The sequence below is a fragment of the Elephantulus edwardii genome, unplaced genomic scaffold, assembly GCF_000299155.1.
Source record: "Elephantulus edwardii isolate Elephantulus edwardi_28Jun2011 unplaced genomic scaffold, EleEdw1.0 scaffold00135, whole genome shotgun sequence".
Taxonomy (NCBI): Eukaryota; Metazoa; Chordata; class Mammalia; order Macroscelidea; family Macroscelididae; genus Elephantulus; species Elephantulus edwardii.
This window is the reverse complement of record NW_006399885.1, coordinates 2,008,480-2,035,903: the sequence shown is the minus strand read 5'-3', so window position 1 is coordinate 2,035,903 and position 27,424 is coordinate 2,008,480. Positions and strand designations below refer to the sequence as shown.

General features: G+C 37.0%; 1 protein-coding gene across 1 annotated transcript in view; it reads left to right on the top strand.

Annotated features, from left to right (window-relative positions):
* Positions 1-27,424, top strand: part of XPO4 (exportin 4) — a 151,298-nt gene that overhangs the window by 30,020 nt on the left and 93,854 nt on the right. Inside the window, exons 2-4 of the mRNA XM_006894100.1 lie at positions 8,674-8,779; positions 14,314-14,455; positions 19,735-19,873. Coding sequence (XP_006894162.1) covers positions 8,674-8,779; positions 14,314-14,455; positions 19,735-19,873 — 387 coding nt within the window. The remainder of the gene's footprint in view (positions 1-8,673; positions 8,780-14,313; positions 14,456-19,734; positions 19,874-27,424) is intronic.

Below are 27,424 nucleotides of genomic sequence, written 5' to 3'. Positions count from 1 at the left end.
ATTTCTTGATGTTGAGGTGTAATCCTTTTGAAGGCTGTAATCTTTAATCTACAGCAAGTGTTTCAAGTCCTCTTCACTTTTAGCAAGCAAGGTTCTGTCATCTGCATAGAGAATAGATAAGTCTCCAGTCTTGACACCACATTTTTCTCCATAAAGTCCAGCTTTTTAAATGATTTGCTCAGCATACAGATTGAATAAATATGGAGAAAGAATATAGACCTGAAGTTTATCTTTCCTGATTTTAAACCATATAGTATTCCCTTGTTCTGTTGTAACTTCATGTAGTCAGTAAAACACAAATAGACACTCTTCTGATATTCTCTGCTTTTAACCATGGTCCACCTGACATCAGCAGTGATATCCCTTGTTCCCTGGCAGGCTTAAATTTTTGTCAGTTCACCAATACTGAATCCCAAATTTTTTAACTCCAAACATTCAGTATTTTGCATTTATAGTACTCTTTGTAGGATATTATGAAACAATTGATTTGATGGATTTAAAATAACAAAGTATTTTATGCAGGTGGATTTACATTTAGATATGAATAGTAATACATTCTGAAGATTTAACAAATTATTATGAGGGAGAGAAATAGAATATTGAGCAAATTCCCACCATGAACTTAAAATGTTTAGTGAATGAGTCAAAGCTACCATTATTTTTGGTTTTGTGATATTGCTCTCATTCTTCTCACTGAAACTCTATACCTAGCTAGTTCTCTAAAACGTCAGAGAAATTAAGTTTCATGTTATGCATTCTAGGTTATTACTCTAAAACTTTTTTTTCTTCTTTTGTAGTTTATTTCCTAACTATAAATAGTGCCTGATTTATTTTAATATCCTCACTTTTGTTTTTCATAATTCTGTAAAAAATGATATTTATAGTAAGCCAGGATTATTTTGAAAATATCTCTACTAGAAATATGAGAGAGATAATAGTCATGGAAATAATGATAAGGAAATTTTTATGAGAGGAAAGCTGCCCGACAGTGTCCCTAGCAGTACTACAGAAGGAAGCTTACAGCTTGGGCTTTATGTCACATAGATGGAAAACCTAATCATGACTGTGCTGCTTTATTTATTCTGTGATCCTGAATGTACGACAATCTCTGAATCTCATTTTCTCTCTATATAAAAGGTAGGAAATAATCCCTACAAGATTGTTAGATTACATGAGATAATATGCATATTTTTTGACAAGTAACTGTGCAGACACTGTTAAAACAGTAATACAAATAATTACAGCTTCCCAGGAAAAGAAAGCTTCTAAACTTTCTTTTTTATATGATAGTTGAAATTACCAATTTTTTAAAAAAACAGATTTAATATCATGATAGAGGAAGAAACTGGAATGTGGTCAAGGGAGGTAGAAATTATAGACTTATAATTTATATGATTGTTTAGTTAATATCTTTTTCTGATAGGCTTAAAATTCCCTAAAGGAGGCATTACTTTCCTTCCTTTTGCATTTTTAGGTTTTGGCATGCTACCTAGTATATACATAGTCAAGGCTAAGAAATTATTCTTTAAATGAATAAACGCTATTTAGATACTTTGTCCATTTCTCTTTCTTTGCTTCCTTTTTCTCTTTGTCTATTACTGTCTTAGACACATAGACAGATGCACACATTGCACACAGAGGTAATCAATCCCTGATGAAGTGACTGTAAACTGTAATTATGACCATCCCTCTTTTGGATACATCTTATTGTTAAAAATAAGTAAAGTCTTGTAGTGTAAGTTCTTATGTCATCCATCAAAAACAACACTAAATGTGATACTTGACTTTCAGCAAACAGATTTATAGTTGTCAGAATGGATCTCTAAGTCTAGGAACTTGTGGAATACATATGATGATATATTCAAAATATTGTGCACATAATCTTTTAAAAATTATGACATCTCTTACCTGTTTGTGTTAGGTGCCATTGAGTCAACTACAATTCACTGGGACATTATGAACAACACATCTGGCCCTTGCCCTCCCCTGCAGCATGCTTATGATCTCTGCTGTGCGCTAGCACGCTGTGGTAGTCACTGTGCCACTCTATCTTGTTGTGGTTCTTTATCCTGTTGAGGTTCTTCCTCTCTTTTTCTGACCCTCCACCTTTTTTTAAAAATTAGTTTTAATGAAAGTTTACAGAGACTTAGGGTTTCCATTCATTGTTGCACTTTTCTCCCTGCCCACCCCTTCCCCCCCAATTCAGTTTTCTTCTTGATGAATAAAATACTCTTTCATTGCTATGCAATCCCTCCCCCCAAGTCCACTGCACTGTGCAGCCTTCATTTTGGACTCCTGTCATGACAATAATACCTAATCATATATCCCTTTTAAACAGTTCTCTCCCTCATCTGTTGCAATGCAGTATACATTATTCCTTCCTTTTCTATCTTCCTTCAACCCAAATGTCAGTCCTGTTTTCCAGTAATGGCCTTATGCAATATTTGTCCTTTTGTGACTGAGATATTTCACTCAGCATAATGTCCTCTAGGGTAATCCACTTAGCATAATATTTCATGAGTTCCTTAGTTTTCAGTGCTGCAAAATATTCCAGTTTGAGACTATACCAGAGCATCTCTACCTGTTTATTTGTGGATGGGCACTTGGGTTGTTTCCAGCTCTTTGCTGTTACGAACAAAACCACAGTAAACATGGGTGTGCATATATCTGCTTGGGTGACGGTTATGGTTTCTTTAGGATAAATTCCCAGAAGTGGAATTGCTGGCTCAAATGGTATTTCTATTTGCAACCTTTTGAGAAAGCTTTCCAAAGTGGTTGCACCATTTTACACTCCCACTAACAGTAAATAAGGGTTCCAGTGTCTCCACAGCCTCTCCAGCAATTGATGTTTGCAGTTCTGTTAAATTTTGCTATTCTTACTGGGATGAGAGATATCATCGCATAGTTGTTTTGATTTGCATCACTCTTAGAACTAGGGATTTTGAACATTTCTTTATGTGTTTGTTGGCCATCTGAATGTCGTCTTTGGTATAGTGTCTGTTCATATCTTATGCCCATTTTTCAGTTGGGTTATTTTATCTTGTCGTGCTTGAGTATTTTATAAATTCTAGATATAAGTCCCTTATCTGACAGTCATTACCAAATATTTTTTCCCAGTCTGTGGCTTCACTTTTTTATCCAGTTGGAGAAGTTTTTGGATGTGCATAGGGATTTGATTCTTAGAAGGTACCATTCATCTATTTTATCCTCTCCTGGTTGTAGATTTTCCAGGATTCTTGGAAGACTGTTTATGTTGTGAATGAGGACTTCTAGGGTTCTTACAAGCTTTTCTTTAATGAAGTTTATAGTCCTTGGTTTTAGTCCTAGGTCCATAATCCACTTTGAGTTGGTTTTTGTGTATGGAATGGACCGTCCACCTTTTCTAACAAGATGTCTTTCTCCAAAGAATTGATTCCTCCTGAGAATATGCTTGGAGTAAATGAGACAAAGTTTCATCCTTTCTGCTTTTGAGGAGCACTGTGGTTACATGTCCTTCCAGACAGATTTGTTTGTTCTTTTGACAGTCCATGGAGTGTTCAGTACTCTTTCTTTAAAATTTTTTTTATTGGTTTGCATAAAAAATTCATATATATTGTGGTTCACACTGTCTTTCATGCACATTGTCTCATACAATCATTCCTATTAATTATGGGGTTTAAAAATTTTTAAAAAATTTATTCTGGTTTATTTTTTTTTCTAATTAAATTTTATTAATTTTAATGAACATTAACAGAGATTTTGGATTTCCATTTATTCATTGTTGACCTATTTTCTCTACCCTCCCCAGTTTGTTCTTCTTTTTTTCCCTCTTGAAAATCTGTTTTAATTGTCCCATTACCACACTGCTTGTCAAAACCAGTTCTGATTAATCTCCTTTGTCTGCATGTCCTTTGCCATTCCCTATCACTTCTCCTTGAGAGAGACTTCACCCTGATTCTTAAGGAAAAGGGGACGGTGTTATTCTCTTAACTACTTCCTTCTGAAAAGGAACGCTGTAGGTTTCAGGGTGAAGATCTTCTCTCACTACTCTACTCTAAAGGGCTCCTTTGGCAATAGGAAACATGTAGATTATTGTGGAGATTGATTTTGGAATTTAGATGCACTGTTATCGATTGTGCTTAGCCATTCATGTTCATATCCTTGAAGATGTATCATGGAACTGATGCAGCCTGGAATGTGCAAGTCTATGCAGACAGACTCCCTGTCTTCTAAGGCACTCCTACTCTGGTAGATCTTCCTTTCTTTAATCCGGATCAGTCTCCCAGATGAGTTTCTTGGTCAATCTCATAGCAGAATGCTTGTTCTGGTTTATTTATAAAGCTTGTATACATTGTTTTTTCCACAGCAGATCTTTCCCATTTCCTTCGCCCTCTCTTTCCAAGTATTCAGTACTCTTGACCAGCACCACAATTCAAAGGCATTGATTCTTCTTTGATCTTTATTCATTGTCCAATTCTCAGATGCATAGGAAAAAAATTGAAAGAACCATGGCTTGGATAAACAGTACTTCAGGCTTTAAACTGACAGTTTTTGCTCTTTAGCGCTTTGGAGAGGTTTTTGACACCAGATTTCCCTGATGCAACAATGTTTTTATTTTTTGACTGCTGCTACCATAGATATTGATTGTGGACTCAGGTAAAATGAAGTAGTTGACAGTTTAAATCTTTACTCCATCTGTTGTCATGTTGCATATTGGTCAGGGTGTGTTTTTGTTGCTGTTGTTTGTTTGTTTAACCTTTCACACCACTGATTTTAGCAAAACAACACAAATTACTGCTCCTTCACCCAAAGTAGTGTTTTCATCCTACCCTTTCTTGACAGCTTAGTGAGTCACTGACAAAAGGCCCATTGAGTGCTTTTAAAAAGGGGAGGATTTTTGTTCTTTTGATGTTGAGGTATAACCCATATTGAAAACTGTAGTTATTGATTTCCTGCAGTAGATTTTTCAAGTCTATTTCACTTTCTTCAGTACTTTCTTTTCTCCGTATCTTTTCAAACCTGTATGCTGAGCAACTCTAGTTTCACTGTGGAAGAATGTGGCATCAGGATTGGAGGAAGACTCATCAGTGACCTCATTACACAGATGACACAACTTTGCTTGCATTAAATTAAGTAAAGAAGACTTGAAACATTTACTGCAGAAGATTAAAGACTACAACCTTCTGTACTGGTTACACCTTCCGTTCATTACATGTTATATACTGTCCAGTTGGAACCAACTTATAACTGACCCTCCAGTGGGTTTTCAGAGGCGGTGAATTACACTGAAGGAGATTGCGCATCTTTCTCCCATGGAAGGGCTGGTGAATTCAAGCTGTGTGTCTTTGAGTTAGCAGTGCAACTCCTTATCTACTAGGCCACTAGAATGCCTTTAGAATGTCTTTAGAATTCTTATGTAGTCTTCAGAATTCTACCTTTGAATGTACCCAGCTCTGAGTCAGTGATCAGATCCTCCAGGAGTTTTTTTGTGGGTTTTTAAAAAGTTGATATTTTAACGAAAGTTTACAGAAAACTTGGATTTCTATTCATGCATTGTTGTACATTCCCCTCCCTTCACTTTTCTCTTTAAAAAGATTCTTTCATTGTTGCACAAATTAAGGACTTGTGTCCTGGTACCCAGGAATTTTGTTGTGTCCTATAGAGTTGGAATTGACCCATACCTGACTCTTCTGGAGCATTTTCAAAGGCAGTTGATCACATGGGAGGAGATTTCTCATCCTCCTCCTGTGGAGCAGCTGGTGGCCTTGAACTGTGCACCTTTAGGACTGAAGTGTAGCCCCTTGCCACTAGGCTACCAGAGCTCACCTCCAGGAGTTTTTGTAAACTGATGGAACTTGGACTGGGCTAGTGGGGCAGTGAGGGTTGAAGACATCAATAATTGAGTTGGGAATTTGCGATGTAGGAGAGATCTTTGAAGGTCAGTGTTGATCATTGAAGAATAAAGGCAGGGGGTCTTGTTGTTGCTGTTGTTATTATTATGTGCTGTCGAGTCGCTTGCGACCCATAGCAACCCTATGTACAACCGCCCTAAACTCTGCTCTGTCCTGTCTCTAATACTCCCATCCTGATTAACCCAGTCACTGAATCAGTCCACCTCATAGAGGGTCTTCCCCTCCTGCGCTGTCCCTTCACCCTCCCAAGCATGATGTCCCTCTCCAAGGACCTCTTCCTCCTTACAACATGTCCAAAGTATGTCAGACAAAGCCCCAGAATCCTTGCCTCCAAGGAGTAGCCTGGTTTAACCCTCTCCAGGATGAATCTGTTTTCTTGGCAGTCCATGGTACATTCAATACTCTTCTCCAGCACCACAGCTAAAAGGCATCAGTTCTCCTTCTATCCTCCTTGGTCATTATCCAACTCTCTGATGCATAACAAGTGATTGCAAAGACCATGTATTATCTGGGCAAATTTTAGAGAAAAATACTCTTACGTGATCCTCATCTTGTTGACTCTTTGGGGCTGAGACTATTTTTCAAATTTTTCTTCTGTTTTTCAAGACTTTTCTGATGCATATAATTGGTATTTGGAAACTACTTCTGTCATTTTCTTAGGGAGTTCTGGTGGCCTAGTAAACAAGGAGCTGTGCTGCCAACCCAAAGCATGTGGTTTGAATCCACCAGCTGCTCAATAGGAGAAAATGAGCCATCTCCTCTTGTGTGATTTACTACCTCTGAAAATCTGCCAGAGGATCCACTATGAGTCCATTCTGATTAGATAGAAGATAGCAACAATTTTCATTTCCTTGGGGTTTTAAAACTTAAAAGAAATAATTGAAATTTAAAATTAATCCCATACTGCCATTTTTCATGATTTTGTTATGTGTGGGATAATCTGCTAGATGATTAATGAAAACTACCTTTGATTGTGTGTCTCTCAGGGGTGCTCATTAACTTTAGAAACAATTTTGTTGTACATTACCTAGTATTTTAGTTTTTATACTTATCTATATATAGTGCTTTTCAAGACCATAAGAAAGAATTTATGGTTCAGAAATTTCCTGGGAATTGTGTAGTTGCTTGGTATTTATGGCAATATGGCATGTGGTATAGTGCTTAATATTCTATGTATTTCGGGGGAAGTCCAGAAATAAATTGATGAAGTATGTTGTGACAACAAAATCTGCTTGTTATATGGGGAAAATAGAATAAAGAATTTGCAGAGAGAAGGGCAAAAATAATTTTAGCATTATTAATAAATTTAGCAATAATTTTAGTTCACAATATTTTATTAGCAGTCTTCACATATTAAAGAAGTTAACATAATATTCTAATAATGGAAATGTTTTTATCTAGAAAACTGTAGAGGGAGCTGTCTCCTAAGAGATAGTATTGGAAATGTCTTAAGCTAATTAGAATAATTTCTTTAGGTTAGGGTAGTGAAGATCATTTCTCTTGAGTATACTTGTTCTGTTTTCTTACTGTTCTGACTGAAATGAAAGTTGATATGTGTTGCATAAAGGTGCCTTGGTTTAATTCAGCTATCCTTAAAGTCTGCACTTTCAGTACACCAACCACTTCCTAGGAGCAACAAACTAGAGATGTGTTCATGCATTAACAGTTACACCCAGGAAACCCTGTGAGGCAGTTAAACTTGGTTTGATATGCTCACTAGGAATTGCAGTGTTGCAGAATTGATATAATTTATAACTAATATTGATCTAATACTACTTGATTGCAAAATGTTTATTTTCTAGATTCTTTGAATGTCATTGAAATTGTGATTTCCTACTGCTAATTTGTTAGACTAAACTAGTTGCTATCAAGTAAATTCTTTTTCTACCACCTTCTCTTTGCTATCTTTGCCTGAAATTGAGAATATCTGACGTAAAATTGATAGACTGCAGAAGCAGGGGTCTTTTCGTCTCTTTTAGATAGGTCTCAGTATGTCAGGGTAACCAGACTATGCAATGAGAATATGTATTTTAACTAGATCTGATTCAGAGGAATATTCAGAAGAAAATTTTTAGAACAAACAAGAGTTTTGTTCTGAACTAGTTTTTAAATAGGGCAGAATTTAGAAGCTATTTTTGTTAAGATTTCTGACATTAATTTATTCAGAGAAGAGTTCTGTGGAAATTGAAATTGTTCCCTAATATTCCTCCAGCCCTCCCCCCCCCCCATTGACCTTAGAAAACTTGAAGTAGAATTAACTGGTAATACTTGCATCTTAAAAAGAAAAACTGGGGCTCGCGTGTGGCAGACATGATGAGAATGTCACAGAATAGGACAAAGTTCCAATGCATCATTCATGTTCTCTGTGAATTGTAGTTAGCTAAAGGGCACCTAATACCAACTACACAGCAGTAACAATGACTAAAGGATAGCTGTTATAAGTAAGTTTCACTAGTGCTGAGAATTTAGAAATTTTCTGAATTCGGTCAAGTTAGACCAAATGGTAGATTTTGTAGTAAAAGGTAATACTAAGTCAGCTATGCTTTTAAAAATTATAAAAAATGTTAGGTAAGTATCAGCTTGTATGAAATGGAGGCATTTTAAATAACTGACCACAATTTTCCCAGGAATGCCTTTGTCCTGAACTTAAATATTTAAGCAAGAGTTTGTTTTCCCATTCCCTTTAAAAGAACCAAACATTCACCCTCGCTGTGGGTACAGGGTTACTTTTATTTATGCTTTCTTATTAAACAAGTGCCTGTTTTTTTCTCTCACTCTCAAGGCACCACCTTCCATGGTCAGTAATGAGCAGCGACAGCACGCAGAGCACATATTCTTATCGTTTAGGAAATCAAAGTCACCTTTTGCAGTTTGTAAGCATATTTTGGGTAAGTATTGACATTACATAATCATACCTAGTTTTTCTAGATATTTTAAATTCCTTTCAAAACAAGTAAGTTTGTACAGTTACAATTTTCATTACTAATAATTCTACTGAAATGACTTTAAAGATACTCCTTATGAGTCAGAAAATTTTGTTTTCACTTTGGTGTTTGTTTTTTATTTTAAAGACATAGTGTTTAATAGTTTGTTTTATTATTGACTGATAGGAAAAATTGTTAATGGTGGTTAAAAAAAAGGTAAAATTTTTCTATTGTTTTCAAGTGCGATATAATTAATTGCAGGGAAGAGATTAATATTTTATCCCTGTTTTCTAAGTGTTAACTTTAAAATTAATGTTTAATATGATATTTCACACTTCCATAATAATTAAAAAATTTAAGCCACTTTGGTATTTATTTGTCCTTTTAGGGGAAAGTTTCTATAATTTGTGTAGTTATTTTTCTTGTATTAATTTTTTTTAACCACTTAATTTCTGTTCAGTTTTCTAACTGTATATCCTAAACATAAAGCATTGGTTTTTAATTTTATCAAATATGCTTTATGAATCTCTTGTATCTGGAATGTATAGTAAATAGAGTTTCCTTTTAAAACAAGAATGATAATCTCTTACTCAAATTTGGCCTTTGTAATGAGAATTCTAGAATGTTGTCATTGGTCTCTTTGATATTTTTTCAGTGACAGTAAGAGATTTCATTGTTACTGTTATTGTCAAACTTGATTATTGTTGACGGTTTTATAATAGGAATCATCTTTTATAAGCCATATGTAAGGCTCAGAAAGGTTATTTGAAGTTTACATGACCACAAAGTTGGTTAGTTGAGTGTTAGGATCTAACACATCTCAATTTTGATCCTTGTAATACAGCTTTTCGGCCACCAATAATTCTGGTTCCCAGGTTTAAATAAATGAGTTAAAATAATTTTCTACAGGCATATTAATAAACAATCATTGTTAAGTTGCAAGCCCTGGGATGGGAACCATGAGCCTCAGGTTCTGGTGGTGCTTTCTGTATAATACAGACTGAGGAGGTCTACTTTTCGTCTGTAGGATGAAATACCAGTTTATATGGACTTGGCTATTTTAAGTTGCTGTGAGCCTCAAATATAATAATGCAGAGTGCTTTGTAAACAGTAAGATACTATTAAATATCATGTCACATTACTGCAATAGAAGTGGCTTCTAAAAAAATCCAAGCTTTAAAACTGTTTTCTGCCTCATTTTGCCATTAGAAGAGTGCTTTCACAACAATGAGGCAGATTTTTCTTTTTTGAGTGGTCAGTTTTTATTCTCAGGTGAATTTGTTTCTCACACTAAGAAAATTTCTTATCTGACATGAATGCAGAAGATAAGAATGCTAAATTAAAAGAAACAGAACACAGATCATTACAAAGAGTTGAAGGAAGTGTCACTTCTTCATCCTTATTGCTTTGCAATTGTTATTCTAGTAGATTTAGAGAACCTTTGAGCTAAATTGTTAGTATAAAATCATTTGGGTTTGATTTTCTTGGCATAAATCTTACTTTACCTAGATTTTTTTTTTTACCTAGATTAACTAGGATTCCACCATTGTTTCATCTGACTTTCTATTGTAATTCAGTTGCTTTTCTATACTAGTATGAAAATCATTGATTTAAGTAAAATGTTTTCTTAGAGTATATTTGTTTATACTATTTCCTTTTAGAATGTATACATTTTATGAAATATTACTTGTTTCTTACTGTTTGAGTTTGTTTTGGAATACTGTTTTCCTGATTAAATTTTCTAGAGTGGTATTTCTAGTGCAACTATGCTTTTAAAATCAGTTTGGGTTTTGAGATATTAACTGTTTAAAACATGGAGTGCATGTATTAAAGCATAATCATTAATGTACTACAAAGTCCTGTGTTACATTAATGTTTACATCTGAACTTCACAGAGAATCTTTTAACTCCTTACTTAGTTGCCATCAGCACAAAATGGTTAATTCCTCTACGAAGACTTTTCGTACAAGTGGCAGTCAATCACAATTCAGAATTTTCACATTCTTGATAAGGGATTATATTTCATATGTATAGAACATCTGGGGAATACATTCTAATGAAGGGGAAGACCTTCTCTTTGACAATTCCCTTTTCTGACCTCTTTTAAAATTCTTTCTTCTCACTTCAAACTTAAGTTTTAAGTGTTTCTAATTTCCTCATTTCTTTCTCTTATCCCTTTGTTTTTGTTCTGTTTATCGTTTCCTTTGCTGTTTTGTGTGTGTGTGTGTGCGCATGTGCACGGATGTGCTTGTGGATTTTGTCAGAAGAGCACTTACTAACTTGTTCACCTCAGAAGTCTTTGGTACCCAGTGGTCTGATAGGGTCCAGTGTACCCTCAAAAACCTGTGTTTCTTGATAAAGGTATACCCAAGAACAGTGAAGAGGCAATTTCTGGAGCTAGTTTTAAACCATTCTTTTATCCTTCTTTCAGAAGTGCACATTTTATCTCACTTTCATTTCATATTTAAAAGTGACCAAAAGAGACCACCAAGAAGTCATTTGCCTTTTTTTTTTTTAAATATGGAAAATTGTTTTCTTAAGTAAAGCTAAACAATGGCTGTCATCTTCCGGCAGAAACTTCATTACTCATTGGTGGGCATATGCTGTGTTGTCCAGAGCCACAACTTGTGCTTTGAGATCATATGATCTTTGCTTTGGCAAGAATCTTTAGAGTCAGGGAGTGATTGTAGCAACTGGGACATCTAGGACTTGGATTCTAGAGTGGGATTTTGTTTTAGTTTTAAAACTTTTTGAGTAGAATGTGTCACATTCGCTTTTGCCTTCATGAATCTTTTTAGTTTCAGATACAAATGAATTATTGGCATAATTGTTAAGAAAAAGTTACCATGGTAGAAAGTGAAAGCTTTATGCTAATCCCAGAATTCCCTGCCTTTCACTTGAATCCGACTCCTGGTGACCCTCCTTCAGGGTTCTAAAGCTATAAATCTTAAAGAGAGTTAACTGCCTTCTCCCCTCTCCCCTGATGTGACTTGTTAGATTTGAACCACTGACCTTTGAACTTGTATTCCACATGTCACCTACACCATCAAGACTCCTTTTCTGATAAAGTAGCTTAAACTTATTTAGTACCTGGGCAGTGTCCTAGTCATCATGGATATCCCTAAAAGTGGTTATTTTCAATATTCCAGATGAATTATGAGTTCTTGGTGAAGGTCTTGCTGTTCAGAGCATCTTTACAGCAAAGCAAAAGTCAGGCTTCTAGGTACATCCCAAGTCCTCCTTTCCTCCTAGCAGATTTCTAGAGTTCCTGCCAGCCTCTCTTGCAACATTTCTGTTATTTGAAGTACAGTTTATTAAGGCCAATGCTGGTCTTTATGAGAAAGTTTATATTTATTAGCTTATGAAAATCTCTTCTTTTAAATTTACCCTCAGATGTGTCTGCTTTAGAGATAGCTTATTAGAATGGAAGTAGTTGAGGAGTCTTCATTAATCCAATTACCATAGAAAGCTTAGAAATGAGACTTTTTTTGTCTTGAAGACTTTTAAATGTCATCCACCACCTAAAACTGCTCCCTTCCCTAAATAATAGGAAGAAGATCTGGGATAGAAGGATAAATGGCTCGGCATAAGCCATTTGATTGTTCATGAAGATCTGAAGGTGTTTCAACTTCATTGACACAAGCATTTAGGGAAGAATTAATATTGTTCACAGAGCATTTTTTTTCTATAATTATATTTTATTAATTTTCATAAACATTTACAGAGATTTTGGGCTTCCACTCATTCATTGTTGCACTATTCTCTCTACCCGCCTCCCAGTTTGTTCTTGTCCAAATGCCACAGTGCTTCACAGAGCATTTTTATACATATGACTTGGACTTTCTTCCAATCTGTTGGGTCATCACTTTTTCAACTGTTCCCAGTTGATTTAGGGATGTCTTTGCATTCTAGCTCTAAAATCCTGTAACTCCTTGAGATTCTGCTTTCTTGTTAAAATCCATAGCTAAGAATTTTCTTCTTGGCCTTAAAAACTTTACTGCAGTTGAAAATGATGACAGGGGAAACTACGATCCTATTTTACAAGAAGAGGTTCCTTGCATTTCACTTAGGAGGTAGTGCTAGGATTCTCCTTAAGTCGCCAAAATAGGTCTAGTTGGTTTCTTCTCAGATCTTTGAGGGAAAGTTTTTCCCACCTCTTGTAACTTTAAACACATCTTTTTAGAATATGTCTACTTTTTTTTTTAAAAAAAATTTCTTTGTTTTATTTATTACATTTTATAGTTGGTTTTGGGTTTGTTTTTTTTTTTTTAAACTGATTATTATCTGAATTAGAATTCATGTTAAACTATCAAGGAATAATGAAAACTTTGAAAAATTACAATCCAAATTGGCTGCTTTGATAGATTCATAATTGTTATGTAGGAATCTAACGTGATAGAAATTTACAGAATGCCCCTTTCCCCACAGACTTTTTGCAGTAAATTGTGTCAAGACTATATAGTTTTGAAAAAGGCCTGAGCCTGAATAGGAGAGAAAACGGTATGCCTGACTGTGTATCTTCATGCTCTTCTGATAAATTCTTAAAGGGGCCATCCTATGCCTACAGTTAATTTCTCATGTCTAGTGATCTTGATAAAGAATCTAAACTATAACCATTGACTTTTCATGAGTTTCACATGGTGGTTATTTTTCAGAGTTTCAGAAATTTTCTATTTTTTCTTGACTTTATTTGACTGTTTCTCCCTTTTGATAATACTGTTGGAAAACACTGTAGTGGCATTGGTGAATAAAGGAAAAATAGAAAATTAATATAAAATGCTACACAGGCATGTTAATTTTCTATTTTCCCGTCCCTGATTTAGTGTTCAGTTTAGATACTATAAACTTGTTAGTAAAGGCTGGTCTTTCTAAGTGTAGCTTTGGGATTTTACTCATTTTGATCAGTATTGCAATCAGAAAATTCACAAGAACTTCTCACCTGTGTAAATGTGACTTATTTTTATATATTTTAAAAATTAACTCAAGCATGATTGTGGTAATTTCTGAACTTACTATTAGAGATGGGTCATCCTGTGGAAAGCTTATTTACTCATTTAATTATGCAGATATTTCTAACAGCATGACTCATCACAAATAGTAATGTTCATAGGTTAGTTTATTAAGGTGTTCTTCAGATACAAAGTCGTGTTTTACACAGGGCGAGAATCTCTTAGGAAATATTCTGATTGCTTTATATTTTTATTTTTTTTTTTAAAGCTGTGTTATTTTTTAGTTCTTCATGCTTTGGAAGTAACAGTTGAAGAGAGGTGAGGAAAGTTTGTGAAAATTGTGATCGATGATTAGCTGCCACCTGCCTGAGGTGTCTTCTGAGAGGAACTAACCTCTTTGTGGTGCTAGAGCAAGGTCACTGGATTTAAAAAAGAACAGGTAACCATCTTATTCCTTGTCTGAAAAGTTCTGTTTTAAAATTAATAAATGAAAAATATTCAGAGCAGTATGAGCTCCTGTTGAAAGCAAGCACTTTGTTTTCTCCTCAGAAACTAGTAAAGTGGACTATGTCCTTTTTCAAGCTGCCACAGCCATAATGGAAGCAGTAGTACGAGAATGGATTCTCTTGGAAAAAGGCAGCATCGAGTCACTGCGAACATTCCTTTTAACCTATGTCTTACAAAGACCCAAGTAAGTACAGGGAGGAGGTGTTGCTAGACTACTTTGCTGTTTAAGTATATATCTCTTTTTTCTGTTTTCCTTTTGTTTTTCATTTTTAACAGCAGGCATTTAATGGTTAACTTTCATGTGGGCTCATGTTTTAAAAGCTGATACATACATGGTTATAGGTTGTTTGGATAGGTAATGAAATGATACCTTTTATTCAAGCTTATGGTAGCAGATTTGCTTTCCCCAAAATGTATATCAGTATTAGATTTTGTTGCTTATAAAGATTTGAAAGTACCCTCAAATACTAAATCTTTTAATAGGAAGTGCATGTTACATGTTTGCTGTTGTTTTAGTACAATAAATATGGTTTTGCCTAGATGATAATTTCCAAAATGAATGGGGTAAATTTTGGTATGTCTGTACTTAAAAATTGTGATTTCATATAAATACACATAAAGCTTTAAATGTAATTTAGAAAAAAAAAAGAGAAAAAAAATGTAATTTAGAGTAACTTTCAGACTTTTGTTTCTATTGACTGTTAGTAACGAAGCCTCTGTGTACACGATACTAATTACTGAAATCTTTGGCTCTCATTTGTTCGAGCCACTGGCAACTGCTTTACACATAGGGAAATAGAGAAGTTCTGGCTTATGTAGCCTGTTAGCATTATTAGTAATGATATATGCTTTATAAATTTGTGTGTGTGTGTGTGTGTGAGAGAGAGAGAGAGAAATTAGTAATGATATATGCTCTACAAATATGTGTGTCTGAGAGAGACAGACAGACACACACACACACAGTGTTTCTGATTTTTAATAGAGTTGGGGAGAACTGTTCATAGGTTTAAATTTTCTCATTGTTTTGCTTACTTATATTTTCTTTTGTTATTGTTGAGACTGTTCAAGTGAACCCTTTTGTTGTTTCTATTTGAACATATTTGCTAGGCGTGATAGGGCTATTTTTCTTTTGACCCACATGACAGAAAGGTAAATACAAGTAAGTAGAATTTTGGACGAGTATTTTGTTGACTTATTTTGTTCATTTCTTTTAAGGACTAAAAGATCCCTTATTCTGTTTTCTGAGCTGTCAGCTAGGATGCAGTCCACACTTGGTGTGTCTGGTGTAAAGATGACATGGACACGGTCTAACCTGGGCACAGGGGCTGGTTGGCAGTGAGAGGTCTTGCTGCTGCCACCTCTGCCATTGTTGGCCAGAACAGTTTCCCTGAAGGAGTCAGCCTAGCCAGGGAGCTGTGAACAAACCACACGCATTCTCTTACCCCGGGACATATTTTTTGTTCTGACTGCTCATTCACCATCTCAGGAATCACTGAACTCTTGAGAATGCTCAATTTAAATGCAAGGCACAGTTTTGTGTGTATATGTGTGTAGGCTTCTGTGTTGTCCCCCAAAGCCTAAATCTTAATATGTTTTAATCAGAAGATTTATGTTGGAGTTGATAGTTGTGTTCCACATTGAAATAGTTTATATATGTCTTTTTTAAAGAATTATTTAAGAATTTTCAGAGAAGATGAAAGAATAGTGTAGTGCATACTTCCATTTTCCTAGTAAAGGCACAGTTAGGATTTTGTCTTATTTGATATTTGATTTCTTTCCTTTTGCATTTATTCCTCAGTCAGATCCCCAAACCATTTGAAAGTATTTCAGAGATATCATGATGATACTTTAGCCAATATTTCAGCATCTCTTTCCTAAGAGCATAATCTTAATACTGTGAATGTAATCCGGATGTTCATATTATTATCTAATACAGATCCCATAGTCTGACTTCTCCAGTTATTTGGGCGTTGTTATTGATAGCCTTTTATTAGTTATTTGGAAATCTTTAAAAATATTTTTTAAATCTAGAAAGCTCTGATGACTTAATGGGTAAGGAGTTGTGCTGCCAAAGCCAGCACTTTGAATCCACCAGCTGCTCTGAAAGCCTCCTCCTTTGTGATTTACAGCACGTGAAGACTCAGCTTTGCAGCCGTGAGTTGGGCTGTTTTGATTTCATACTCTTTTAATCTAGAACAATTCTTCCACCTCCTTTTTGTTTTGTTTTTATTCCCTTTCATGACACAGTTTTATTTATAGAATGTTCTGCAGGATGGATTGGAGTCTGGTTAAAAAATTCAGTGTATTTTAAGTAGAAGACTACTACTGGTAAAGTAGTACAGAATACCATATAGAAAATGTGTGCTTCCCAATACATGAACAGTATGTTTACTGGCTTTTCTTCCTGACTGAAAGAAAATTTACATAGAATGAAATTTGTGGTGCACTCTCTTTTTAATGCCTCAGAGGCAGTAGGCTGATTGAGAAAGACTCAGTTCTCCTGCTGTTTGCTGACTCTGTTACCTTGGGCAGATAACTTATCTCCTTATTCATTACTTTTCTAGTTACTAATGCAGTGAATAATAGAATAAGGTTATTGCGAGAATTGAATGTATTTTTTTACGTTTATATAAAGCCTTCATAAGCACTCAACAAAGATTAGTTCTTTTTTACCTAATAATTTCTAATTCTCGGAGATAGTGTTTAAATAAATCCAGCTTTGTGTCCATTTTGGTGATAGTGTTGATAGGTGTTGTCAAGTTGGAGACGACTCACAGCTGACCTTTCAGAGGGTTTTCAGAGGCTGTAAATCACTCGAGAGGCGACCGCCCATCTTTCCCTCACCGAGCAGCTGGTGAATTTGAACCACCTGCTTTTGGGTTGATTAAGTAGAACTTTAATCAGTTGTTCTATGAGAAGTGAGTGTATGCAAAACAATTCTGTCACCACAAAAAGTATAGAAATTCCCCTGGGTTGACAAACATTCTTACCTCAGACAGTTTCAGTAAGTTCTCTGTGATTATTTAATGAGTGTGGGAGTACTTTTTCCAGTTTATATTTTAAAGCAATAGTTTTCATTTCAATCTTGACATAAGAGGCCTGTTCATTCATTTATATACGTGTCTAATAAATGTCTGTTGTGTAGCAGGTGGTGTGCTTTATAATCTTGGTAATACAATAGTGAGCTTAGAGTGGGCAATCTATCTTGAAAGATACAAGTAATAACAGATGTGGGTGTGGGTGGTTCAGTGGTAGAATTTCCATGTGGGAGATCCAGGTTCCATTCTTGGTTGATATAACTCCTGCAGCACAGCTACCATTCGTCTGTCTGTGGAGACTTCCGTTTGTAGATGCTGAGCAGGTTTCAGTGACACTGTAATCTAAGGCAGAAAGGCCTGGTGGTCTATTTCCCAGCCAGTTGAAACCTTATGTATCTTAGTGGTCTGAACCACAGCTGATCATAGGCATGACACAGGGCTAGGAAGGTCTTTGTTCTGTTGTGCATGGGGTCACTATGATTTTGTTGAGACTACTGTGCAGTTTGCAGCCTCTAAAAACCCACTGCAGGGTCAGCTATGAGTTGGCTATGACTCCACAGCACTTAACAAGAGATGCCATGTGAAGCTGTACTTGGAGTGCATGCAACAGTAGAACTTAGCAACAACAGAGCCACGTGAGGCTGTACTTGGATCACATGTAGATGATACCCAGCCAAGTCTAAGAATGTCCAGGGAATGCTTTCTAGAGAAATTGACAGCAGGATCTTGGCAGAGGGAACAGAAGTTTATAAGCCTGGAAGTACAAGAACATGATGCCAGAAATGGGAAGAAGTTTATTGTGTTCAGTTTATTGCACTTTCAAGTGTAGGTGTAGAGAGTATCAGACTGGGAAGGATACATTTGGCTTGAATGGTCTTTAAGTGGGTAATCATGTAGTTTATGTCACTGGGTACCTTGAAGGGGAAAGCACTATTAATAATTGTCATTGGCCACCAGCTAAATTGGAGCTTCCCTAGGAAACTGGGATAGCATGACTTTCATACTACTTGTCAGATGTGTTACGGAGTAGGATTTCTATGGCGGCTAGATCCTTGTGGGCATCCAGAGACTAGACTTTATAGTTGGAGGTTCCATTTTTCTGAGCCCAGTTGACAGTGCATTTTCTTAGAAAGGCAGAGACAGTGTGGCAAAGTGGTGAGGACCAAACCAACTCACTGCCATTGAGTTGATTCCATATCATAACGACCCTATTTTGTTGTTGTGTGCTGTTGAGTTGGAACCAATTCATAGCTGACCCTCTAGTAGGTCTTCAGAGGCTGTAAATCACATGGGAGAAAATGACCCACCCCGTCCTGCACAGCAGCTGGAGGATTCAATTGTAGTGCAGTTTCTTACCATTAAGCCTCTAGAGCTCTCTAGTGACCCTATTGGACAGCATAGAAGTGCCCCACGGGGTTTCCAAGTTGTAAAACTTGGTGGTAGCAAAATGCCTCATTTTAGTCCTGCGCACTGCTGGTCAATTCAGACTTATGTCTTTTAGACGTGGTCAGCTGAATACCTTAACCACAGTACTACCCAAGCTCCTTGCATTGAGAAACTCAATACCAGTCCTGTCAGTGGGCCCTGCAGAATCCTGTCTCGGCCAGTACACAGGTTTTGAGAAAGCAGTTCGCTGTCTGAGCCTTTGTGGTTGGCTGGGCTTTGGAGGAGGCTTCTGCCCCAAGCCTGGGAAACAGAACTTGGGTGATCAATTTTAGTAAGTTTCTTGAAATTTTGTAGGTTTTCATAATAATTACTCTTTGACTAGTTAGCATATTGCCTTTTCACAGTAAAGGAAAAAGGGATTTAGATTTATACTGTAGTTTGGAAATGGACGTTCAAGCACCTTATTATCTCCCAATCAAAGGGATCTCAGTCTGATTCTTAGTGATTCTTTCCTTCCCTTCCAAATTTATAACAGCAAAGTGACATATCTGCTGAGCACATGTTCACATAGCAGCACTGAGTGAATTCTGACTCACAGCAACCCTCCATTGGGTTCCGAGTCCATAAACCTGAATGCAAGGAGACTGCTCATCTTTCTCCCGAGGAACTGCTGGTGATTCTCGGCAAGACTATGCCGCTGGAGGTTCTTAAAGCTTACATAGTGCTGAATGTGCACCAGGCACAATTGTAGGAACATTTAATGCTCATACCAACCTTATCACTATTATTTTCCCCATTTTAAACATGAAAAACTGGGGCTCTGTATATGGTCTTGCCAAGGTCACATAGTAAATAATATAGTCAGGATTTGAACTCAGCTATGCTAGCGTTAGAATCTGCGCATAACCAGTTGACGGTATCACCTTCACATGTTAGAGACATCAACAGCTAGCTGCTTTAAATATAACAAGGAACTTAGGAGTCATCTTTTACATTAGATTTGAGTAACATTTTTCATAATGATTTTTATGTTTTACAGCCTCCAAAAATATGTCCGGGAACAGATTCTATTAGCAGTAGCTGTAATTGTAAAACGAGGATCGTTAGATAAATCTATTGACTGCAAAAGCATTTTCCATGAAGTCAGCCAGTTGATAAGTAGTGGCAATCCCACTGTGGTAAGTGTGCTAAATATGTATACTCATAAATATTTAAAATGTTAATTTTTATTCTACAAATAGCATTAAAGCAATGTTGAGAACTATGGGAAAGAAAGTGTACAGTCCAATAAATCAACAACTTTGGTTTGTCCAGGTTTTGTTCTGTTCCTTTTATATCTCTAGTTTGTATATTTATTTGATTTTGTATGAGGTGGATTGATTCGGTCACTGGGGTAATCAGGATGGGTGTGGGAGACAGTGCAATTGGCACAGGGCAGAGCAGAGTTTAGGGCAGATAGGGTCGCAGTGAGTCACAAGCGACGCGACGGCGCATAACAACAACAACAATTTGATTTGTAGATTTATGTTGTTGTTTGTTGTTTAATGCCGTCGAGTCGTAGACGACTCATAGCGACCCTGTGAACGAACAGCCTGAGCACTGTTCGTACATAGAGTTTCCAGAGGCAAGCCATTTTGGAAGTGGATGCTGCTCCTGCTTCCAGGCTTGATTTAGTCGGGAAGCTCCAGTGTCCACCATGGGTGCCCATTACCACGATTGGCACATCACTGTCACAGGCTTCAGCATCACAGCAACCATGAGTTACCTCTGTACAGCAACGCACAGACCAGTGCTATACCACCTAGAAGAATGTTTGACAGGAAGACAATTTGAACCTGGCCGAGGGCCACAGATGACAATCACCCACCTTCGGCTTGGTAGCACAGCTTCCTTCCACTAGGCCAACGTAGCTCTCTCTTGGTCGTCGTCATTGTTATTGTTGTTTAATGCCGTCGAGTTGTAGACGACTCATAGCGACCCTATGAATGAACAGCCTGAGCACTGTTCGTACGTAGAGTTTCCATAGATTTATAGCATTTATAATAATTTTAATGGTTGTAAAAGATTAATCATTGTAAAAGATGTAAAATAAATCTCTATACTCTTAACCATTTCTCTTTAATAAACGCTAACAACTATTACTGATTATAGAAATGTACAAATATAAAATATGCCTGCTGTAGCTGTGGTGGTTACATGCTGTGAAATCAGTTCACACGCAGAGTGACTGGGCGAGCCTTATGAAATACTGGCCTGGTAGCCTGCGCCAGCCTCATAGTGTTTGAGCCGTTGTGGCCACCACTTTGCCATTCTGTCTGTCTGGGAACTTTCCTCTTTTTTGCAGACCCACTGCTTCACTAAGCAACTGATAATGTTTCCTAAGTGAAAAATGAAGTCTTAATAATTTTTCGTAAATTTTACTAATTTTAATGAAAGTTTACAGAGACTTAGGGTTTTCAGTCATTCATTGTTGCACATCATTTTGTTTTTAAGAAGCATACTGACTGTTCCAGGATGATGATGTTGTTATTGATATGTGACATCAAGTTAGAACCAATTCTTATCAGACTTTCAGACTGTTCATTGCATGAGACGAGACTGCTCATCTTTCTCCCTTGAAGCATCTAATAGATTCAAACAGCATGCCTTTGAGTTGGCAGTGCAGTTCCTTACCCATTAGGCCAAGAGAGCTCCCTAGACATAATGTTGCTGTTAGGTGTGGTCAAGTCATTTGCGACTCATAGAGACCTTATGTACAACATCTCTAAACTTTATCCTGAGCCAACCTTACCATCTCTGACATGCCTACACCCCAGTTACCAAGTCATTCCATCTCATCGAGGTCTTCCTCTCTTGTGCTGTCCCTCCACTCTCCAAGCATGATGTCCCTTTCCAAGAACTGGTCCCTCCTTGTAACATGCTCAAAGTATGTGAGATGGAGCCTCAGAATCCTTTCCTCCAAGGAGCAACCTGTTCTTACCATCTCAAGGATGAACCTGTTTGTTCTCCTGAAAGTCCATGGTATATTCAACACTCTTCTCCAGCACCATAGCTCAAAGGCATCACTTATCCTTCTGTCATCCCAAGTCATTGTCCAGCTTTCTGATGCATAGCAAGTCATTGCAATTGAAAACCATGGATCAGGCAGATAACTATGTCTAATACTACTTTGATAGCCCTACTATTTCTCAGTAACATCATAATTCAAGGACATAATTTTTCTTTTAGTATTGCTAATTACTTACCCACTTTTTATATGTGTGTGAAGCAATTCAGAATACCAAGCTTGATCAGACATACCTTAGTCTTCAAAGTGAAATCTTTGCCCTTTAATGCTTAAAAAGATCATTTGTAGCAGATTTCCCCATTTTAATATATTGATTTTTTTTTATTGCTACTTCTTTAACTAAGGACCCAATAAAATTAAGTTCCTGACAAATTCAGTCTTTTCTCCATTTTTTTATTTTGATAGTGCTTATTGGTCCAGGTGTGATGGATTATCCAAAAATGACTGGAACAGCACATCAGCAGAAAACTGCCAGAAGTCCAAGCTGGGGTTAGAAGGGGTTATGGTACTAGGGATATTGTAGCTGATGTTAGATATATCTTAGCTGAAAGCAGGGAATACCACAGGAATGTATATCTGTGTTTCATTGACTATGCAAAGGCTTTAGACTGTGTGGATCATAACAAACTGTGGCTGACTCTTAGAAGAATGGGAATCCCAGAACACTTGATCGTGCTAATGAGAAACCTATACTTAGACCAAGAGGCAGTTGTTAGAACAGAGCAAGAGAACACTGCATGGTTCAAAATTGGGAAGGGCTATTGTAGCTGATGTTAGATGGATCTTAGCTGAAAGCAGGGAATACCACAGGAATGGATATCTGTGTTTCGTTGACTATGCAAAGGTTTTAGACTGTGTGGATCATAACAAACTGTGGCTGACTCTGAGAAGAATGGGAATCCCAGTACAGTTGATTGTGCTAATGCGAAACGTATACTTGGACCAAGAGTCAGTCATCAGAACAGAGCAAGGGAACACTGCATTGTTCAAAATTGGGAAGGGCTATTGTAGCTGATATTAAATGGATCTTAGCTGAAAGCAGGGAATACCAGAAGAATGTCTATCTTTGTTTCATTGACTATGTAAAGGTGTTTAACTGTGTGGATCGTAACAATCTGTGGCTGACTCTAAGAAGAATGGGAATCCCAGAACACTTGATCGTGCTAATGCGAAACCTATACTTAGACCAAGAGTTAGTAGTCAGAACAGAGCAGGGAAACACTGCATGTTTCAGCATTGGGAAAGGTGTATGTCAGGGATGTGTCCTATCTCCATACCTTTTCAACCTGTATGCAGAACAGATTATTCGGGAGGCTGGGCTCTATGAAGAGAAGTGTGACGTCAGGGTTGGTGGAAGATCTATTGGCAATCTGCGTTATGCAAATGACACAACCCTGCTTCCTGAAACTGAGGAGGACCTGATGCACTTGCTGCAGAAGGTCAAGGACTACAGCCTTCAGCATGGACTGAGGCTCAATGTCAAGAAGACAACTGGACCAATTGGCAGCATCAGGATGGATGGTGAAGAGAGTGAGATTGTTAACAGCTTTAGTTTGCTTTGCTCCACAGTCAACACTCTTGGCACCAGCAGCCAGGAAATCAAAAAACATTTTGCGATGGGAAAGTCTGCTGTTAGGGACCTTTCCAGGGTCCTGAAGAGCAATGGTGTCACTCTGGAGACTAAGGTGTGTCTGATACAGGCTATGGTCTTTGCAGTCACTTGTTACGCATCAGAATTGGACAGTGACTAAGGAGGATAGAAGGAGAACTGATGCCTTTGAGCTGTGGTGCTGGAGAAGAATATTGAATATTCCATGGACTGCCAAGAAAACAAACAGATTCATCCTGGAGAAGGTTAAACCAGGCTGCTCCTTGGAGGCAAGGATTCTGGGGCTGACATACTTTGGACATGTTGTAAGGAGAGACAGGTCCTTGGAGAAGGGACATCATGCTTGGGAGGGTGGAGGGATGGCCTAGGAGGGGAAGAACCTCTATGAGGTGGATTGATTCAGTGACTGCGGTAATCAGGATGGGTGTGCCAGAGGCAGTGCGATTGGCACAGGATAGAGCAGGGTTTAGGGTTGTTGTGCATAGGGTCGCTATGAGTCGCAAGCAACTTGAGTGCACATAACAACAACAACAACAACAACAACATACTGAATGCATAGCCTTGGATTTTTATTGGTAAGTGCATCAAGCCTTGTTTGAGTAAGCAACTTTGTCAGCTTCGTATCACAGGTTTTTAATTAGTCTTCCTCCAGTCCTGATGCTTGTTTTTCTTATAGTTCTTCTTGGGTTATATTTTCAGCATGCAGATTGAATAAATATGGCGAAAGGATACAGCCCTGTACACAGATGTCTTCCTTTTAAACCAGTCTGTATTCTCCTGATCTGTTTGAATAGCTGCTTGTTGGGCTATGCACAAGTTTTACATAAGCAAAATTAAATATTCTGGAGTTTACGTTCTTAGCAATGTTATCCATAATTTGTTCTTATCCATACAGTTAAATGGCCTTTGCATATAATGGATGTCATTAAATGCTGCCATATCAGTAGGTGAAAGTATAGCATGCCTTCTGGTTGCTCTTACCAAGTATACATGTTTGTATAACTGTAGTTTTTGACTGAATAACTTTGCAGAATGTGACCTCCTCAATACATACGCACCTTCTACCCCCCAACTTCTCTTACTTTTTGGAGAGCTAGGATCATGGCCAGACAACATCTGTGTGGTTTTAATCACTCTGTCCGAGGCAAGAAGAGTTTTAATTGATCTGCTTTGATCTTCGGTTGAACTTTGTCCTAATCAATTGAATGATCTCTAACTCATGTAGAATTGGGACCATTCCTGTTTACAGGTATTACATTTCTAAATATTACTCTTCCACCACTTTCAGTTTCATAATTTATTATTATTATTTAGTCATTTGAAAGATAACTGAAGGTGCATTGCCGTTCTGTGAATTAGTGATCATTTCCAGTGATATCCTGATAGAGTGCTGTGATTTATATTTGAGGATTTACAGTTAATGCATGGAAAGAGGTCTGTATTAGGAAGGCCATATACTTGGTTTTTTCCCTTCCATAATGCTGGGTCTCTTCTGTTCCTAACATTTACCCTATTCAAAGAGACTCTTGCTTCATTGCTCTGGCCATTGTTCCTCTTCTTTCTTGCTGAGGTTCCCACTTCCAGAAATCTCAGTTGAAGGAATATGTGAGCAGGCTTGTCAGTGTTTTAGAGCATGTAATACATAATCTGGGTCTCTGATGGGCAGAATAGATTTGTTCAGGATGGAATTTTATTCCCCTTTGGAATTTGCCAGTGATCATGTGTCTGGTCTGTACTTCCTTACAAATTCTGTTGAGGAATAATTTACATGCAGTGCACTGCATTAATTTAAAATGTACACTTTGGCAAGTTGTAACAGTTAAATAAACCAGTGAAAATACTCCCATAATCAAGTTACAGAACACTTCTATGTCTTGATTTTTTATTGTGTGCATATTAGATTGTGCTTGGTGCCCTTTATATTGATGACAGATTTTTCCTAACCTAGTGCTGCCCAACAGAACTTTCCGTTTTGGTTAAATAGTCTGTATCTATACTCTCAACACATAGCTCCAACCACATGTAGATTTTAGGTACTAAAGACTAAATTGTAAATTATATTTACTTTTAGGTAATTTAAATAATCACATGTGCTAATAGTAGTCTTACTGTAGACTTTGATAATCCAAAGATCTTACCATCTTTTTTATAATCTTAGTATTAAAATTTTAATTGTTTATATAAAATATTAAAGTGTGATTGTTTGAATCATTGTGTTTTATGAGTCTTTGACATTATGTGGTATGAAGATTCCTTGAAAATAACCCTCCATCAAGGTTTTGTTTGTATTTTTTCAGGTGAAAATGATTAGGTGGCTACTTTATACTTGTATTAATTTTTGTACTCTTAAAAAAGATCTCTGTAGATAATAGGAGATATGGTGTCTCATTTTGGTGAAGAATTTTTACTCCTGAGGTACTGATAACTTCCATAATACGTACATTAATTGTATTGTGGTAATCTTGGAAATTATTTGGCTTTTTGTTAGCATTTCATTCTTGGCTAATAGCCACTGAATAGTACAGTGGTGATACTCACTGATAGTCAAGGGTGAAACATCAACTGCTGATTGTAACTAGTAACAGTAGTAGGGGAAAGTTTAGAAATATGTTTATTCTTCATAGATATCTTAGGCCTTACTTCTCTGAATCAAGTTACTCTTTCTTTATATTTTAGAGTTTGACCTTATATTTCATTTTAACATTTAACATGAAGAGTTGAGCACATTGTAATTATCAGGACTTTCATTTAGGAACTTTACCCTGAACTCTAAAATCTATACACTTATGACTGATACTTTTACAAGATTGGTGATCATTCCAGCTGGGGTTTCATTACTAAGGTAGAATGTCTTTATCTTCTCCCTCATCCCCCACAGCAGTTTATTGACACCAGGATGTTGCAGTGAAGGGATCAAGAGTTCTCTTGCCTCTGTTAGGAATGAGCACATACACAGGAATTGTGTTCTCTTGTTCCTTTCCCCTTGGGTAATTTGACCCAGGACAAAAAGTAGTCTGAAACCTGGCTATTGGATTATTTTTTTTAAGCCTCTTAAATAACTGATGCTCTGAGAATGATTGAGACAGATGTAACTGTTCAGTTAGAAGATTTTGGTCTGTTCACAGTGCATACGCTTTTAGAATTGTGGATAAATTTATTCTCATGGGATTTTTCAAACCAGAAAATATTATTAAAAGTTGAAATTCTAGTAACAGAGCTAAACACATCGGTTGTTGTGTACTGTCAAGTCAGAACGGACTCATAATTGACCTTCCAGCAGATTTTCAGAGGCAGTTAACTGCATGGAAGGAGATTGTCCAACTTTTTCCCACAGAGCAGCTGGTGGATTTGAACCTTGTTTCTTTGGGTTGACAGTGCAACTCTTTACCACTAAGCCACCAGAGTTCCCTAAACACAGTCGTAGGAGGAAGAAATCAGTAGGGAGGTAGAACTTATTATCACGAGAGGAGATGGAATCTGTTTGTTTGCTTATTAGTTTTAGATTCATTTCTTTTGATGATCACATTGAAAATTGTATCCTCCTCTCACCTCGTCTTCCTTTCAGACTGTCAAGAATTTGTAGGGAAAAAAAAAGATTATTTTCTTTGTGTCAGAGACATGAACAGTATAGTCAAAGAGCTGTGACCAGTAAGAAAGCAGAATGAGAAAATGATCAGAACAGTGAGAAAGTAGTGACCAGAAACTCATAAAGTTGATTTAAGAGATACGTGAGAAGACATAATGCATAGTTGGTAGATGAAAGAAGGAGTTGTCCACATGAGCAAGTAAATGAGGTAATTTTCCTCTCTGCCTCTTCTTCCACCAAGTTGAGCTTTCACTCTTCTGGTTCTGAGAGTATGGATTTTGATGGCCAGTCCCTTTGACCCATTTGATATACTTGTATCTGTAAGTTAGGGGAAGTAAAGGAGCCCTGGGGGCACAAGGATTAAGTACTTGTACTTTAAACATCAGCAGAGAACTGCCGGAAGTCCAGGCTGGGTTTAGAAGGGGTCGTGGTACTAGGGATATCGTTGCTGATGTTAGATGGATCTT